Source organism: Vigna angularis, chromosome 8 (genome assembly GCF_016808095.1).
Source record: "Vigna angularis cultivar LongXiaoDou No.4 chromosome 8, ASM1680809v1, whole genome shotgun sequence".
NCBI classification, from domain to species: Eukaryota; Viridiplantae; Streptophyta; class Magnoliopsida; order Fabales; family Fabaceae; genus Vigna; species Vigna angularis.
The window spans coordinates 1,162,006-1,176,347 of record NC_068977.1 but is presented as its reverse complement, the minus strand read 5'-3'; the positions used below and the strand labels follow the sequence as shown (position 1 = coordinate 1,176,347).

Here is a 14,342-nt window from a genome sequence, read left to right as displayed (position 1 = left end):
CAGTAACTTCAAATCCTCACTACAGAACAAGACATAGTAAAATATGTCAGAAGTTTTCTTTAGTTATTTCAGTTTGAACTGTTTCAGATACAACAAAAGCACACAAAAACATTGTTTTCTTTTCTTACGTACGAGAAGATGCAACGGAAGAGACAAAGTTCTTATTCTTTGCTTCCGCCATCTCCCAAACTTAAAATCCCTTACTTTCCTTCTTCTCTCTTTGCGACTTCACTACAAAACCACAAATTCCAACATCATCACCATTTCCAACGTTTCACACACCAAAATGCACAACAACGACCACATACCCGTTCACCACGTCCATGGTCCGAACCCGAAACCCATGAAACTGAACCGCCACCGCTCGGTCCGTTACTACGTCCATCGGGTCCACGAAAGCCTCACAACGCGGGTCTCCAAAATGATCTGCGCCGCATTCTTGGGCCTCCTTTTCATTTTGGGCCTCATCACATTCATCCTCTGGCTCAGTCTCCGGCCCCACAGGCCCAGGTTTCACATCCACGAGTTCAACGTGCCCGGTCTGACCCAAAATTCCGGGTTCGAAAACGCCGTCATAACCTTCAAGGTATCTGCGCGAAACGCCAACCAGAAAATCGGTGTTAACTATGAGTCCATGGGTGGAGCGGTTTTTTACCGGGACCAAAAAATCGGCTACACGCCGTTACTTTTTCCGTTTTATCAAGAGCCCAAGAACACCACGGAGGTAGACGGCGAACTTAGTGGCGCCTCGTTGACCGTTAGTAGTGAGCGGTGGTCGGAGTTCCAGAGCGACAGGACTGACGGTAGCGTGGTGTTCCGCTTGGAATTAACGTCTGTGATCAGATTCAAGATTTCAACGTGGAAGAGCAAGCGTCACACGATGCACGCCAACTGTGATGTGGGAGTGGGATCCGACGGTTCCCTGTTGACCAATTTCAAAGACAAGAGATGCCCCGTTTATTTCTCTTGAACTTTTAAGTAAGAAAATGAAAAGAAAAAAAAAATCACTAATTTCTTTCTGCTCTAAATAATTCATTAACTTATTTTCTTCTTTTCTTTTTTCACCCTATTTTTATTATCTTAATTTTTATTTTTTTCACCCTATTTTTATTATCTTAATTTTTATTTTTTTAAAATATTCATTGTTGTTTCATATATGTTTATTTTTATTAACTTTTTCAACTTGATAAAATAAATGTATCACGAGTAATGCATACCAAAATAATTTCATCTTAAATATATATACAGAGTCTACACGTTTAATGTTCTGCACCGTTCTATATTATTTTTTATTTTTCACAAACCTCAAGAAAAGTTTACTATCTTTTATTTTAGGGTTAAATATGTTTTTCGTCCCTTAAGTATCACACGATTTTGGCTTTAGTCCCTACTCGAAACTTTGATGGTTTTTAATCCTCGTAGTTTTGAAACTATTAGTATTAGTCCTTAAAAATAGACGGCGTTAACTTTTAATAGATGTGGCAAACGGATGCCCAGCTGCGCTCTGCAGTCTCTGCCACGTTGCTGGTCAATAAGAATCTAACACTCACGTGGCCATTCTCGTTCTTCCTCCCTGACGACGGCGAAGATCTAGGTTTTCAGAATCTGCTAAACATCTCGCTTAACATCCTCAACGGCTATAGGCTGAACCATCTGCCATCAAATTCAAGAATCAAAAAGTCAAAAATCAATTCCTAACATTACATACAGCAAAGAATCAAAAGCACTAAATTCCAATCAATGCCCGAAATCAGTGCACTTTCCGCATGGCACCTGCCGCGCACTTGCCTTGCGCCGTTCGGGATTGGCCGTCGCCGTCGGAGATTCGGGCTTTGCGGTTCGCTTGCGATTTTTCTTGTCGGTGACAGCATTGCCATTGGAGCCGCTGACTTTGGTGGCGGAATAGCAAATTCCCATGGTCAGAGAGGGTCGAACACGCTTAAAAGATGAAAATCACGAGGAGCTTTAAAAAAGTTAAAATATCTATCTACCTAACTATAATAATAATAATAGTAGTAATTAAAGCACTTGCATTTGTGATTGGTTTGGCAAAGAAAGAGACGGGTGTGAACTGGGATGCACAGGAAGAAGGGAAGAAAAGGGCGAAAGAAAGGTCAAAAGGGACCTTTGAACGAGAGCGATAACGGGACGGGGTCTGGCGATCTGAGAGTTGTAGTGGACTTAGCAGAGTTCCTGGAGAGAGATAGAGGCAGGGGAGCAGTGTAGTGAAAACCTAGATCTTCGTCGTCGTCAGGTGAGGGAGGAAGAACGAGAATGGCCACGTGAGTGTCAGATTCTTATTGGCCAGCAACGTGGCAGAGAGTGCAGAGCACAGCTGGGCATCGCCGTTTGCCACATCTACTAAAAGTTAACGCCGTCCATTTTTAAGGACTAATAGTTTCAAAACTACGAGGATTAAAAACCATCAAAGTTTCGAGTAGGGACTAAAACCAAAATCGTGTGATACTTAAGGGACGAAAAACATATTTAACCCTTTATTTTATAAAACTCTTGTTCAATTTTTTTTGTTAAACGGAGCTATATTTCCAGCAGTTCATGTATGAGAAACCACATCAAGAAAGACACATCTAAAGCTTATTTCCTTGTTCGGATAGGTTATCAGTGTGTGACTCACCTTCAAGCCAAAAGAAACTCACTGGCATGAATGGTGATATATGCTAGTTTCCTTAATCTGAAAGTATTAGAAATGCAATCATCCAAAAAACTGGAAATGCACCAAATAGAGACTAATCAATCATGACTGAAATGTTACATTGTTAATCCAAATTTCTAGTTTACATAAATTGTAATAATCCAAAGTTTAGAACTATGTCCTTGAGATCTTCAAACACAAACATGTATACCTTTTGGAAAGTCTTCTTAATCGTGGTTCCCCTAAACCAAAATTAAGGCGGTTTTCCATTAATACCAACCGAAATTATTTATCCCCGTTTGATGGCCCCTATAATCGGTAAAAAGAGAGGGCCATGAAGAGGGATATCTTCATATGTTTATGCATTCTTATAATGGAATCATCTTCACTGACTCTCATCTAAGGTACCCACAACACATTTCTCCAATAAGAATTCAGCATTAACCCAAGCATGGTATTTATCTGATCCAAGAATTAAGAAAACAGAAACTTTGTGCATTGTGGGGACATATAAACATGAACATGAACCCAAAAAAAAACAGGAATAACCAGCATATAGTAGGAACGAACGACATATTCCCCCTTTCAAGTACATATAAACCTATATAAGACTTACTCGAATATCATATATAAAAACATTTAAGAACCCAATGTTGCTATGATATTGACAAGTATAAAAATATTGGATTATTTTGTATTACTATCTCAATGCCCAAATATCAATAGCCTCTTCTCACCTAACAGCAGCTCTAAAGTAGTTAAATTTATTTCTAGGATGTGAAGTTGTGCAAGCTCAAAAATCCAGATAATATAAACTTCTAGTAACTTCAAATCCTCATACAGAACAAGACATAGTAAAATATGTTAGAAACCTACAAGTTCATCATCAACCATAATAGTTCTCAAGGTAGAGAAGCATTTATCATGGATGACTAGCATGTCCAGTGCAATGCATTCAAAGAGAACAGTTCACGGAGAAAAATCAACATCTAAATGAAAAGAAAGGGAAATTTATCCAATGGTAAGATTAAACTAAAAGCGATAAGAGAAAGAACGAAGGATACTGAATAAAGATGTGCAATCTTTTCCTACTGCCTTCATCAACATATCAACACCTGTAATATTTTCATACTTTGTAACAATATCGCTTACTTAGGTAATATTAGCATTTATTTAAGAAATTTTAGTTTTAATGAAACCAGTAATAGGAACTATAAAAGCTAAAAGTGAACTTGCTGATTGAGTTCATAGCTGTACCTCCAGGGTGAAACTTCATATATGGAGATATATTGTAAACACGACCTTTTAATACAGTCCACATGTCACCTTCTGTTTTGTGTTTTCTAACTTCATCCATAGAAATAAGTCTCTTGTTTGATTGCCCTTTCAAACCTAGCAGAAGATAGATCAAGTTGAAAAATTGCATCACCGCTAATTCTTAAAGGTAACAACAAATAAGTGATAACAAAATATTCCGTATGAGAACCTGCAAGGTCTGGATGAGTTCGGGTGAGCTTGAGCCAGTCCATTTGGCTATAGCCTTTTTCAAAGGGAACTTTGGCCCGAACCACCGGCTTCTTAGCAGAATTCTTCTCTTCTGGCAACTTCGACGACAAATTGTTAGCCTTACCTGGTGCAGATTTTGGGGTAGATTGACTGGATTCATTTGGCTGACTTGAACTTGTGTTAGTAACAGTGAAAGACAAAGAACCAACATTGGCCTCCTTAGAGTTGGAATCCTTGGATAAACCATCCTTCCACAAAAAACCACCATCCTGAATGGTACTAGTTGCATTTGAAGATTCTTCTTTAATAGAAATATCAGCAACATCTGAAGCAAGCTTGTTTGTTTCAAGATCAACAGGTGCACTGACCTGTACACACATGGTATCAATTAAATTAGATTCATGCACCATCATAAAGAGAAAGTGTTAAGTGTGTAGGTGCTAAATAAATAAACATAAAACAAAATGGCATTCATGCATATTACCTGACAAAACGTGAAATCATCATCAATGTCCATCCTAGAGTGAGTGCAGACAAGATTACGTTTTAGTAGCTGCAACTGAAATTCGCAATAATGAAAAATTGTACTAGGTTAATATATTATATGATCACAGCATCTAATTCTAGGTATTTATTACCTCTTTCTTCTTCCTATTAAAATTTCTTCCTACTCTCTGCCACTGTCCCTGCCCCTGTGGACATATATACACTCAATAACCACACAAAAATAAACAATACATTAATTAATACTATTTTCTGGAGAGGTGTAAAAGACAATCAAATTGAAACATCCTCCTTCTTGGCTGGCACCATAAGCAAGATGATTTACGATAACAAATTTCACCATAAACAAGGTTTGTCGTGTTTCTTATAATGCTAACAACTCTCTAAATATAATTCTAATAACCCTCTGAACATAATACTAGTTATAATACGCTTATTTATTGACTAACGGTTAGTCGTGGAGGACTAATGAAGAGGGACCCAGACAAAGACAAAGTTTGGAAGAGAGACGAAAACTTGAGAGTTTAGGAACCAAACACATGTTTAATCCTTAAAAAAATTTAACTCGTAGTTTCTCTGAAGAATCATATTGACATAGCTACGCAGATGCTATTCATATACATACTGAATACTAAAATATGCAAATCAAAACACTGGAAATCTCATGCAATTCAATAATGCTTCACCGACGAAGAATACAGCGTTTAGGGAGTGTAGGAGCCACACAAGATCCAAACCCAAAGTAAATAGTGATCAAATCCATCAGAAACTGAGATTCTTTCATTGAATGATTAAACTCAATCATTCTTGATTATTTGATGCATTGACTAAAACATCACACTACAACCTCTAATACCCCATATGCAAATTACAGGAGCATATTCTTCAAAATCAAGGACTGAAACAAACATAAATTCGTAATTTCTGCTTAATCTTAAGCAATTACCAGCCCGATTGAAGGAAAATCCTAGCTCCGAAGCTCTTTCGTCGATTAGGGTTTACCTAAAAACAGCAAAACATCACTTAGAGAATCGAAAGAATGAAAGGCATATGCCACTTGAAGGAGAATCGCAAACTACTACCAAACGGCTTCAATGCAAAATTGCTTCCAAGGAGAATTGTAGCAAATTGGTAGTTCTTAAGTCATATACGGTAAAAGGAAAAGAAAAAAGGTTGGTATTTATTTTCATTTCCAAATTATCATTTCACTTATTTTTATTTTTACTTTTGTTTAAAAACAAGTTTCAAAATAAACATCAAGATTAGAAATATTATAAATTTTATTGCAATTTCACCCTATCATATTCAATTCAGTTTAATAAAGTTGAAGATTATTAAAATTAATAGATGAAAATTATTTAAATAGATTATAGACTAAAGTTATAAATAACTAAAAATTAAGAAAATAAAATTGTAAAAAAATGATAAAATAAAGTTGAAAATGTTATTAAATAGCAAGATCAAAATTAATTCTTGTTTAATTAATTCTTACGTGTTTAAAACCTCTAAACAATACATAAATTCATTTTTAAATAATCTAACCAATTTGAATTTTAGTGTTAATAAACACACTTTATAATTATGAAAATCAGCTTTACATTATAAAAATGTAATATAATAATATTAATAACAGATTATTATATATGTTTAATTAAAAAAATAAACCAATTAACCTAAAAGAAGAGTTTTTAATCTACCAATTTGCTTAGCACTTTAAACTAAATAAATAGGATTTTAAATAAAGGTCATACATTAATATCATGAAGTGGGACAGAACCAGAAATAAAGTCGAGGGTATAATTTCATTCAACAATTTTTATATATGAATATATAAATTAATTTTTTATAAAATACCCAAAATAGTATTTTGATTGTGAGATACCATATTACTTATTTTTAAAAAGCATTATAAAATTATAATGAGATGTGTTATTTTCATATGATAATGGTTAAAAACTACCTAACGTGGTAACTTTTAAATTCACTATAGAGATGTACTAAAAGAAATTTTAAATGAAAAAATTGTGTTTACTTTTCTCAGCCATATACAGTATGTGCTAAAATATAAAGAAAAAAAATATATAGTATGATATAAAAAGTGATAGAAAATAGAGAAAATTTAGTGTTTTAAACCTCAAACAATCAATCTTACCATGTTTATAATTAAATTACTATATTGAGAAAAGTAAAAAAAACAATGTTTAATTCATAAACGAAATCGCATGATAAACAAAATTTTGGAACATAGATAATATTTTAAAAATATAACTATCTTTCTAATAAAAAATTAAACAAGAACATTATTATCCCATTATTATTAGTAGTAAAAACATACGCATACGCCGTGATAAACTTCTTTTAATGATATACACATACACAGAATCTAAACTTTTCTTGCGTAAAAGATTCAATGATAAGAGATACAAATTAAAGCACAAGAGAATAAAAAAGAAAGGAAGATGAGTGGATTCCCATTGGGTTAGGGGAAAAATACAACAATTTAGTTTTAGTTTCTAAATAACGTCTGTTCTGATGTGACTATATGTTCTGATGTAACTATATGAGAACAAAGAACTCAACTGGATACAAAGTCGAGTTTCAGCAAAACAAGAAAAAAGGCAGAATGTCCGGTTACTAGTAGCTTCATCTATGCCAAATTTCCAGGCTTCCAGAAAGCCCCTCAAAATATACATTTGCCATGAATTTTACTATCAGATCCTAAATTGTGTCCATGTTCAATCAACAATGCCCAAAACAACATTAACATATATATATGTTTGTATATATGTAAATGGTGAGAGGAGAGGCAAAATCCTAATCCCCACCTTGACCTATCATTCCATCTTCCTCTGGAATCATCCCTTCCTCCACCTCTCCTCCATTGCCTCCCCACTCTTTTGGAGGACTATTATAAGACCTACCACCGCCCTGGGAGGGTGATGAGTTTCGATAAGGACTGCGTGCACGCTGCCGTGGTGGGGATGATTGACTTTGTCCCATCATCGATCGATGAAAACTGTGAACTGGGGATCGTTCACGAACTGCTGTGGTCCTTTCCTGTCTGTAGGGGCTAGGACTGCGGCTTCTATCTCTGTTAGAGCTCTTATTGCGATCACTATCACCCCATCCACCACGTTCCATCATTGCCTTGTGAAAACTGCTGCTTTGGGAATGTTGAGGTAATGCAGCCCTGTCAGGGCTACGACTACGTTCACGGTTGACGCTTTTGTAGCGATCACTCCATTTAGATCCCTTGTCTGGACTCAGACCCCGATCATTCCTATGACACCATTTCATCAAAACATGTAGATCAGTATTAAGAATCCTCTGCCAAAGTAAATTAAGAATATATTCTACCATAGTCAAATATCGTTCAAAATCAACATAACAAACCTCTGAGAATCATAGTCAAAACCACGGCCTCCTCTCCCAGAAGAAGCATTTCCCCTAGCTCCATAATTTGAATCACCACCCCTTCCACCATATCCTGAATCATTATTCCTTCCACCATATCCAGAATCACTGCGTCCACCTCTTCCACCAGAACCCCATCGTCTGGATCTTCCCATCCCACTACCACCCCGCGATGACATATCCCGAAGTTCTGGAGGTACTTTCTGATTTGCACCTTCCAAAACTTTGATGAGATCGGTAGCATATTTTGCATCCTGGTCACCAAAGAAAGTGTAAGCTAGCCCAGTGGCTCCAGCCCTTCCAGTCCTTCCAATCCTATGAACATAGTCTTCAACTCCTGTGGGGAAGTCGTAATTGACAACCACCCTGCAAAATATTTATGGACACTATCAAATAATATGACCACTTCTCCATGACAAATTCACTACAGTAGATAAATAACAAGTTTTCATATTATATTGGCCCCAGAATAAGAAAAAAGTATAATAAATTAACAACCTAATGTCCTTGATATCCAGTCCCCGGGCAGCAACATCTGTAGCCACAAGAACAGGTGACCTCCCAGTTCGAAACTGACTCAACACGTGATCCCTCTCAGCCTGGGATTTATCCCCATGTATAGCAGCAGCTCCGAACTGACGTGTCAGAGTTCGAGCAAGTTGATCACACATTTTCTTGGTAGAACAGAATATGATTATCTTTGATCCTTGATCCTGTGACCGTAAAATATGTTCCAGACGTCTCTGTTTCTCCATCAGGGGCAACACTTCAACATGCTGACATCATACCAGACAACACATAAATCACAAAGTCTATACCAATCACTAACATCAATACACTGTCTAACAGAAAAATAGCATATAAATGTAATGAAAAAGTTGTCAAATATACAAGCAAGAAAAAAACATGCACCCAAATGTATTAGTAGCAGAAAGCAAACCTGAGTAATTGACTTGTTAGCAACAAGCTCGTCCACATTGCCAATGTTCACCTGGACAGGTTTGACCAGTAGATCAGCTGCAATTTTCCTAACCTCCTTTGGCCAAGTTGCAGTAAACATGAGTGTTTGCCTGCGATTAGGCACCTCATTAACAATTTTCCTAATTTGAGGTTCGAAACCCATATCCAGCATCCGGTCTGCCTCATCTAGCACCAGGTAAGAGACCTGATGAAGACTAATTCTTCTCATCTCAAGAATATCATTCAAGCGACCAGGAGTGGCTACCACAATATCTGCTCCCCGGTCAATGTCTCTGAGTTGAGGACCCTTGGGTGCTCCTCCATACAAACACTGGCAAAAAAGGGTGTAAATATATAGCAGTAAATGGAGATGGCTCAATTTTCTTTAGCTATCGGCGTGCTAGTGTCATACATGTTTCAGACAACCAGCTCGTTTCCTACACAACTAATCATGCAAGTAATAAAAAAATCACTTTTATCAACTTAGACAATTGAACTGACACCTCCATGCAGAAAAAATATACACTATTATAACTTAAACATATCATTTCCTAAACTTTATAACTGAAAACTATTTGTGCTTCATAGAATATAAATCCCACAACTACCATGTATGTTTGTTTAAATGAAATATATAGAATGAAATAACACATTTTAAGTAGAAGAATATAATAAAAAACATGATAAAACATTACAAAAGGAAATCCAATAAAGGATAGTACAAGCAATATTTGTTCTACATTCTCAAATTTGAGTGAAACAATAATTTCCAATGGTTTTTCATGCTGATACTTGAAAGTAGAAGAAAGATAATGTGATAAAAAGGAGAACAATTACTTACTGCACAAGAAATTCTTGAAGATTTCCCAAACTTCACAGCCTCATCTTGTATTTGTGTCGCCAACTCCCTTGTTGGTGAAAGTACCAATGCAGTGGGGCCCATTTTGGAGTTATTACCACAGCGCTTGAGGTGAACAAATGCTGGAATTAAATATCCCAATGTTTTCCCTGAGCCTGTTTTTGCAATGGCAACTATATCTCTACTTTGAAGAGCAATGGGCCATGACTGTGCCTGAATTGGAGTTGGGGCTGAGAAACCAGCATTTTGTACCTAAAAAAAGGAAAATCCAGGAGATTGGTTTTCTTTGTAACTTATACAGGAGTTAATGCCGGAAGAAGCATCATCCCTCATATGCAAGCCACCAATGCTTGCTGATGCAAGGTAGCGCATGAGGAGGCCTCTTCTTCCGTACAGACCAAGTGGCAGACTGAATCATGACCAACAGCAGTCCCAGCCACGAACTTGGATGATTCGGAAAGCCCTTCCAAAAACTTGGTCCACCATAAAGGGCGCTCCAAAGTCCAAACTAAATGCTAGCCCCACAAAAGAGGGCACCACACCGTACGACATTAGCTCCTCCCCAGGAGCAAATATCGCACCTACGACAAAAAAAAAAAGTAAAGATGGCAAAAAAATTATGAGCCTGAAACTTAGAAATTGAAGCTTCAGGAATCAGATACTTGCACAAGGAAAATTTGGGTCAGATACCTATGGAAGCTGGGTACCCGCCTAACTGCCACTATTGAAGATAGATGAGAAAACAACAACAGAGAACAAAAGTTAATACCTCTCTCAGAACCTCCGGTGGAAAGCCACTAGAACCAAATGAAGCAAGAGGCGGTGGCACATTGTCTCCCTAGAAAAAATATGAAAGACCCTCAATTTTACTGTAATTGAAACGAAATCCAAAAGTAGCAAATAGAAATCAATTATATGGAATTTTCCAAACATAATCTGGAAACATTTAATATAAAAACTTGTTTCGCCTATGTGTATAGTAACTATAATAAAATAAGCAAAGGTACAAATCATGAAACAGTAATGTAACATATTAGCCATGAAACTACAAAATATATGCTTACAGTCACAGTTATTTCATGCCGACTTCGATAAGACTCAGGAGATAGCACAGCTGCAGCATCCGATGCCCCATGACCTTTGACAGAATAACTAACATTGGCAGCAGCATTTGTTCCAGTTGGCACACTATGAGAACTGTAACTTCCACCTTTGGAACTCTATACATGACGAAAGACATAAAGAATTAGCCCCACAATTAAACTATGATTGAGAAGATAAAGAGTTTATTTTCAGTATCACATTCCTTTTGCCTCTCTACCAACATAATGTATTATTCATTTCCTAGATAAATGTAACGCCCAAACATGTTCAGGTAAGGAAAAACACGGAATAGAATTGTTCAATTCATGAATTTATTGTTTTAGTACAACACATACTAGATTCGTCCCATTCCCCAATTGTAGTCATCTTCATATGGATATCATAATTAGTGATTTTAAATTAACTCAAACATTGATTAAACGTCACCGTTAGAATACCACAACCAGTTTGCATAAACCTATATGCAACTAACTACAAATAAAAAACTTCTGTGGCATAAGTCACGTTGAAAACAACAAGCAGCTAGCAACTACCAACTAGAAAACTGTATGCAACTAGCAACTAACTACATAATAAAATTTCAAAAAGCAAGAATAAAGTTATGGGTTGAAACCTGATTATTCCGTGAAGCATCATTTGACCCACCACTGCCATTTCTATCATACCTATCACTGAAATCAGGACTACGACCACGTTGCGACCCTTGAGACGTATGTTGAACCTGGACAGAAGAGCTAGGCACTGAAGAGGACTTTGGTGGGGCAGCTGAGCTCGATGGCCTCTCATACTGGGTGACATTGGTCTCGGGATTCCAAAAGTAAAGATACCCGGTCTTGCCATCCACAAGACCCTTCCATGGTTTAGGGAGTGTCGGATCTGGTGGTGCATACCGCGGACCCATTGAAGAGGCAGTTGCTGTGGCGGCCATAGCAAGGAAAACCCGAAATACAATTCTAACATCACAAAAACAATATAACAATTCAGTACTAACCTATTCATAAAATATAAATAATGAAACTAGTTATGAATAACTCCCAATTAAAATATATAGCAGTTTAATAAAAACTGTAAGAGCGATTCCATTCTCTTTAACCGCCACACTACCAACTTCCATTTATTAACCAAATCAAACATTTATCCGAAAACCTAAATCTCGTAATCCCAGCGAATCTCGACTCGAATGTTTAACAAAAGGAGTTAAAACAAACCCTAGTCTACACCTAATACCATTTACAGCTAAGAATTCTCACCACAAACCAAAACAAATCCTAAAAGTAAAACTCCGAAGCTGTAAAAATAAAATCGTATCCGAAAAAACAAATCTAGGGAAAGAAAACGCATGCAGCATAAATCCAATAAACAAAGCCCTAGATTCAATCAAACTGCAAGCAGAGTTCCTGAACGAGCACAACCTACGTTTCGACACTCAGATCTGGTCAGTTAAGGAATGTTGCATACAACATCACGAAATTGACCTAGAAAATTGGAAGTGGAAAAAAGATGAAACGAGTCGAATCTTGTTATACCGATTGAAGAGCGAGAAGTGACCGTCGATTCCACGAGCTACGTCGGTCTCTCTCTCTCTCTCTCTCTCTCTCTGAGATTTGAACTCGAAATCGGGCTCGGGTCGCTGAGGCTCACGTCGCTTCGAAAATGCGACGAGGGTGAGAAGGAAAGGAAAAAGTAGAAGAATGAAAATGGTTATTTATACAAAACAGAGAAAGTGAAAGAGTTGGGTTAATGTTAGGTTTGGCGTGTGACCATGGTTAGGAATTTGAACTATAACACTTGACCATGATTAAGTGACATGAATCACCAAGTTATTTAAGAATAAAGCATTATTTCAAAAACAAAATACATATTTTAAAGGATTATTTTAAAGTATCATTATTACTCACTGAACTCACAAAGAAATTGACAAGAGAAGAAAATATTAAAAACAACTAAAAGAATTCTAACATATTTATAATATGTTTTGATAAAAAAATTTAATAGGGTAATTTATTTTTAAAAAAAATTGAAATATTCAATAATAAAATATGTTATTTAATAAAGAATTCTAAAAGATATTGAAATTTTATAATTTTATTCGCGTAATTAGATTGCTTAAAATTAAAAAATTCCAAATAAACTATGAATTGAAAGTTTTCTTATTTTCAAATTAATTTTGTATTCTTTGTAATCTTGTTTTAATACAATTTTAGTTTTAGATGTAATCGATTTAACCACGACATTGTTGAAATAACTATTTTTTACTTCATACTGAGTTAGTTTTTTATGTCAATAGATGTTATTTTATTATTTAAGTTATTAGAAATATTTTTTAAACAACTTTTATTTCTTAGTCGATATTACTTAAAGTTATTTTTGTCAAGGGTGATTATTTTTTTAGTGAGTTAATTATTTTAATTAATATCTGTCATCATTAATTTTTTGTCAATGTTTTTTTAATTAGTTGAGATATTATTTCTTATCAATGATTTGTTTTTACTAATGTCAAGGAGAGAAATTTTTTTGGTGGACGTAAATAAAGGAAGTTGGAAAAAATCCTTAAATATGAACATCATAAAAATAATTTTGGTCAATGTCAATTTAAATAATGTGTTCAACTAATTCAAAACAATATCGGTTAATATCAAGTGAGATTTTTTTTCATATAACAGTTAAAAAATAAGAACTATAATCAAAAAATAATATCAACCAATCGACAATAAAACATAACTAATTTAAATTTTTAATAATTATTTATATTAATATTTTTAAAATTTGATAGTAATTGAAATATTTTATCTGAATAAGAAAAAAATTGTTAAATTTAAATTTTCTTAACCAAATAAAATATATCAATTCCAATTCAATATATTTTATTGATTGTGAAATTCATATTCCAAACACAAAAAGTAAAACATATGAGGTGATATTACACTCATTGATATCTTTGTAAAACGAGAGAATATTGGATTTTATCTCTAAATTAAAAAAAGAGTTATCATTCTAAATCTTAAAATCACTATTTATTGGTGCAAGATTCATTTTAAAATACATAAATATAGTTAATTTTATAGATCTTAATTTTGTTACTAGTATTCACAACTCAATTTTTATATAAGAAACATTGATGGATGCTAAGTTGTATTGAAAATGTCATTTTTGTCTAAATGACATTTGCTTAAGGGTGATAAATGAGTTTTATTTAAGAACTTGGTTCCTAAAATCAAAATTTATGATTCTAACTTTTTAAAAATTTATTACATTTTAACTTTTACTCATGTATTAAAAAGTAATATAAAATTCAGTTGTAAATACTATTCTTTATTATGACAATCTTCACTTTAGTTACCA

General features: G+C 35.1%; 3 protein-coding genes across 4 annotated transcripts; 1 reads left to right on the top strand and 2 right to left on the bottom strand.

The window, feature by feature from the left end:
* Window positions 1–268: 268 nt before the first annotated feature.
* LOC108345226 (NDR1/HIN1-like protein 26) lies at window positions 269–1,136 on the top strand. Its single transcript, XM_017583807.2, has one exon. The coding sequence runs from the start codon at window positions 287–289 to the stop codon at window positions 968–970; it is 684 nt and encodes a 227-aa protein (XP_017439296.2). The 5' UTR covers window positions 269–286; the 3' UTR covers window positions 971–1,136.
* Window positions 1,137–2,732: 1,596 nt separating this feature from the next.
* Window positions 2,733–5,828, bottom strand: LOC108344682 (cytochrome b5 domain-containing protein RLF). Of its 2 annotated transcripts, none has more exons than XM_017583131.2 (8): window positions 5,746–5,828; window positions 5,610–5,665; window positions 4,798–4,851; window positions 4,644–4,718; window positions 4,140–4,527; window positions 3,911–4,045; window positions 3,718–3,768; window positions 2,733–3,115 (listed from the first exon to the last, which is right to left on the bottom strand). In XM_017583131.2, exons 4-8 carry the CDS (start codon window positions 4,674–4,676, stop codon window positions 3,039–3,041), a joined length of 684 nt encoding a protein of 227 aa, XP_017438620.1. In that variant the 5' UTR covers window positions 4,677–4,718; window positions 4,798–4,851; window positions 5,610–5,665; window positions 5,746–5,828; the 3' UTR covers window positions 2,733–3,038. The 2 variants fall into 2 exon arrangements, with proteins under 2 accessions (XP_017438620.1, XP_052723330.1); XM_052867370.1 differs by having other exon boundaries at window positions 4,644–4,677.
* A 1,278-nt stretch (window positions 5,829–7,106) lies between these two features.
* On the bottom strand, window positions 7,107–12,684 carry LOC108345683 (DEAD-box ATP-dependent RNA helicase 46). The gene is made up of 9 exons (XM_017584357.2): window positions 12,527–12,684; window positions 11,614–11,953; window positions 10,961–11,116; window positions 10,666–10,734; window positions 9,879–10,148; window positions 9,018–9,368; window positions 8,576–8,853; window positions 8,057–8,443; window positions 7,107–7,943 (listed from the first exon to the last, which is right to left on the bottom strand). Exons 2-9 carry the CDS (start codon window positions 11,926–11,928, stop codon window positions 7,478–7,480), a joined length of 2,292 nt encoding a protein of 763 aa, XP_017439846.1. The 5' UTR covers window positions 11,929–11,953; window positions 12,527–12,684; the 3' UTR covers window positions 7,107–7,477.
* Window positions 12,685–14,342: the final 1,658 nt, after the last annotated feature.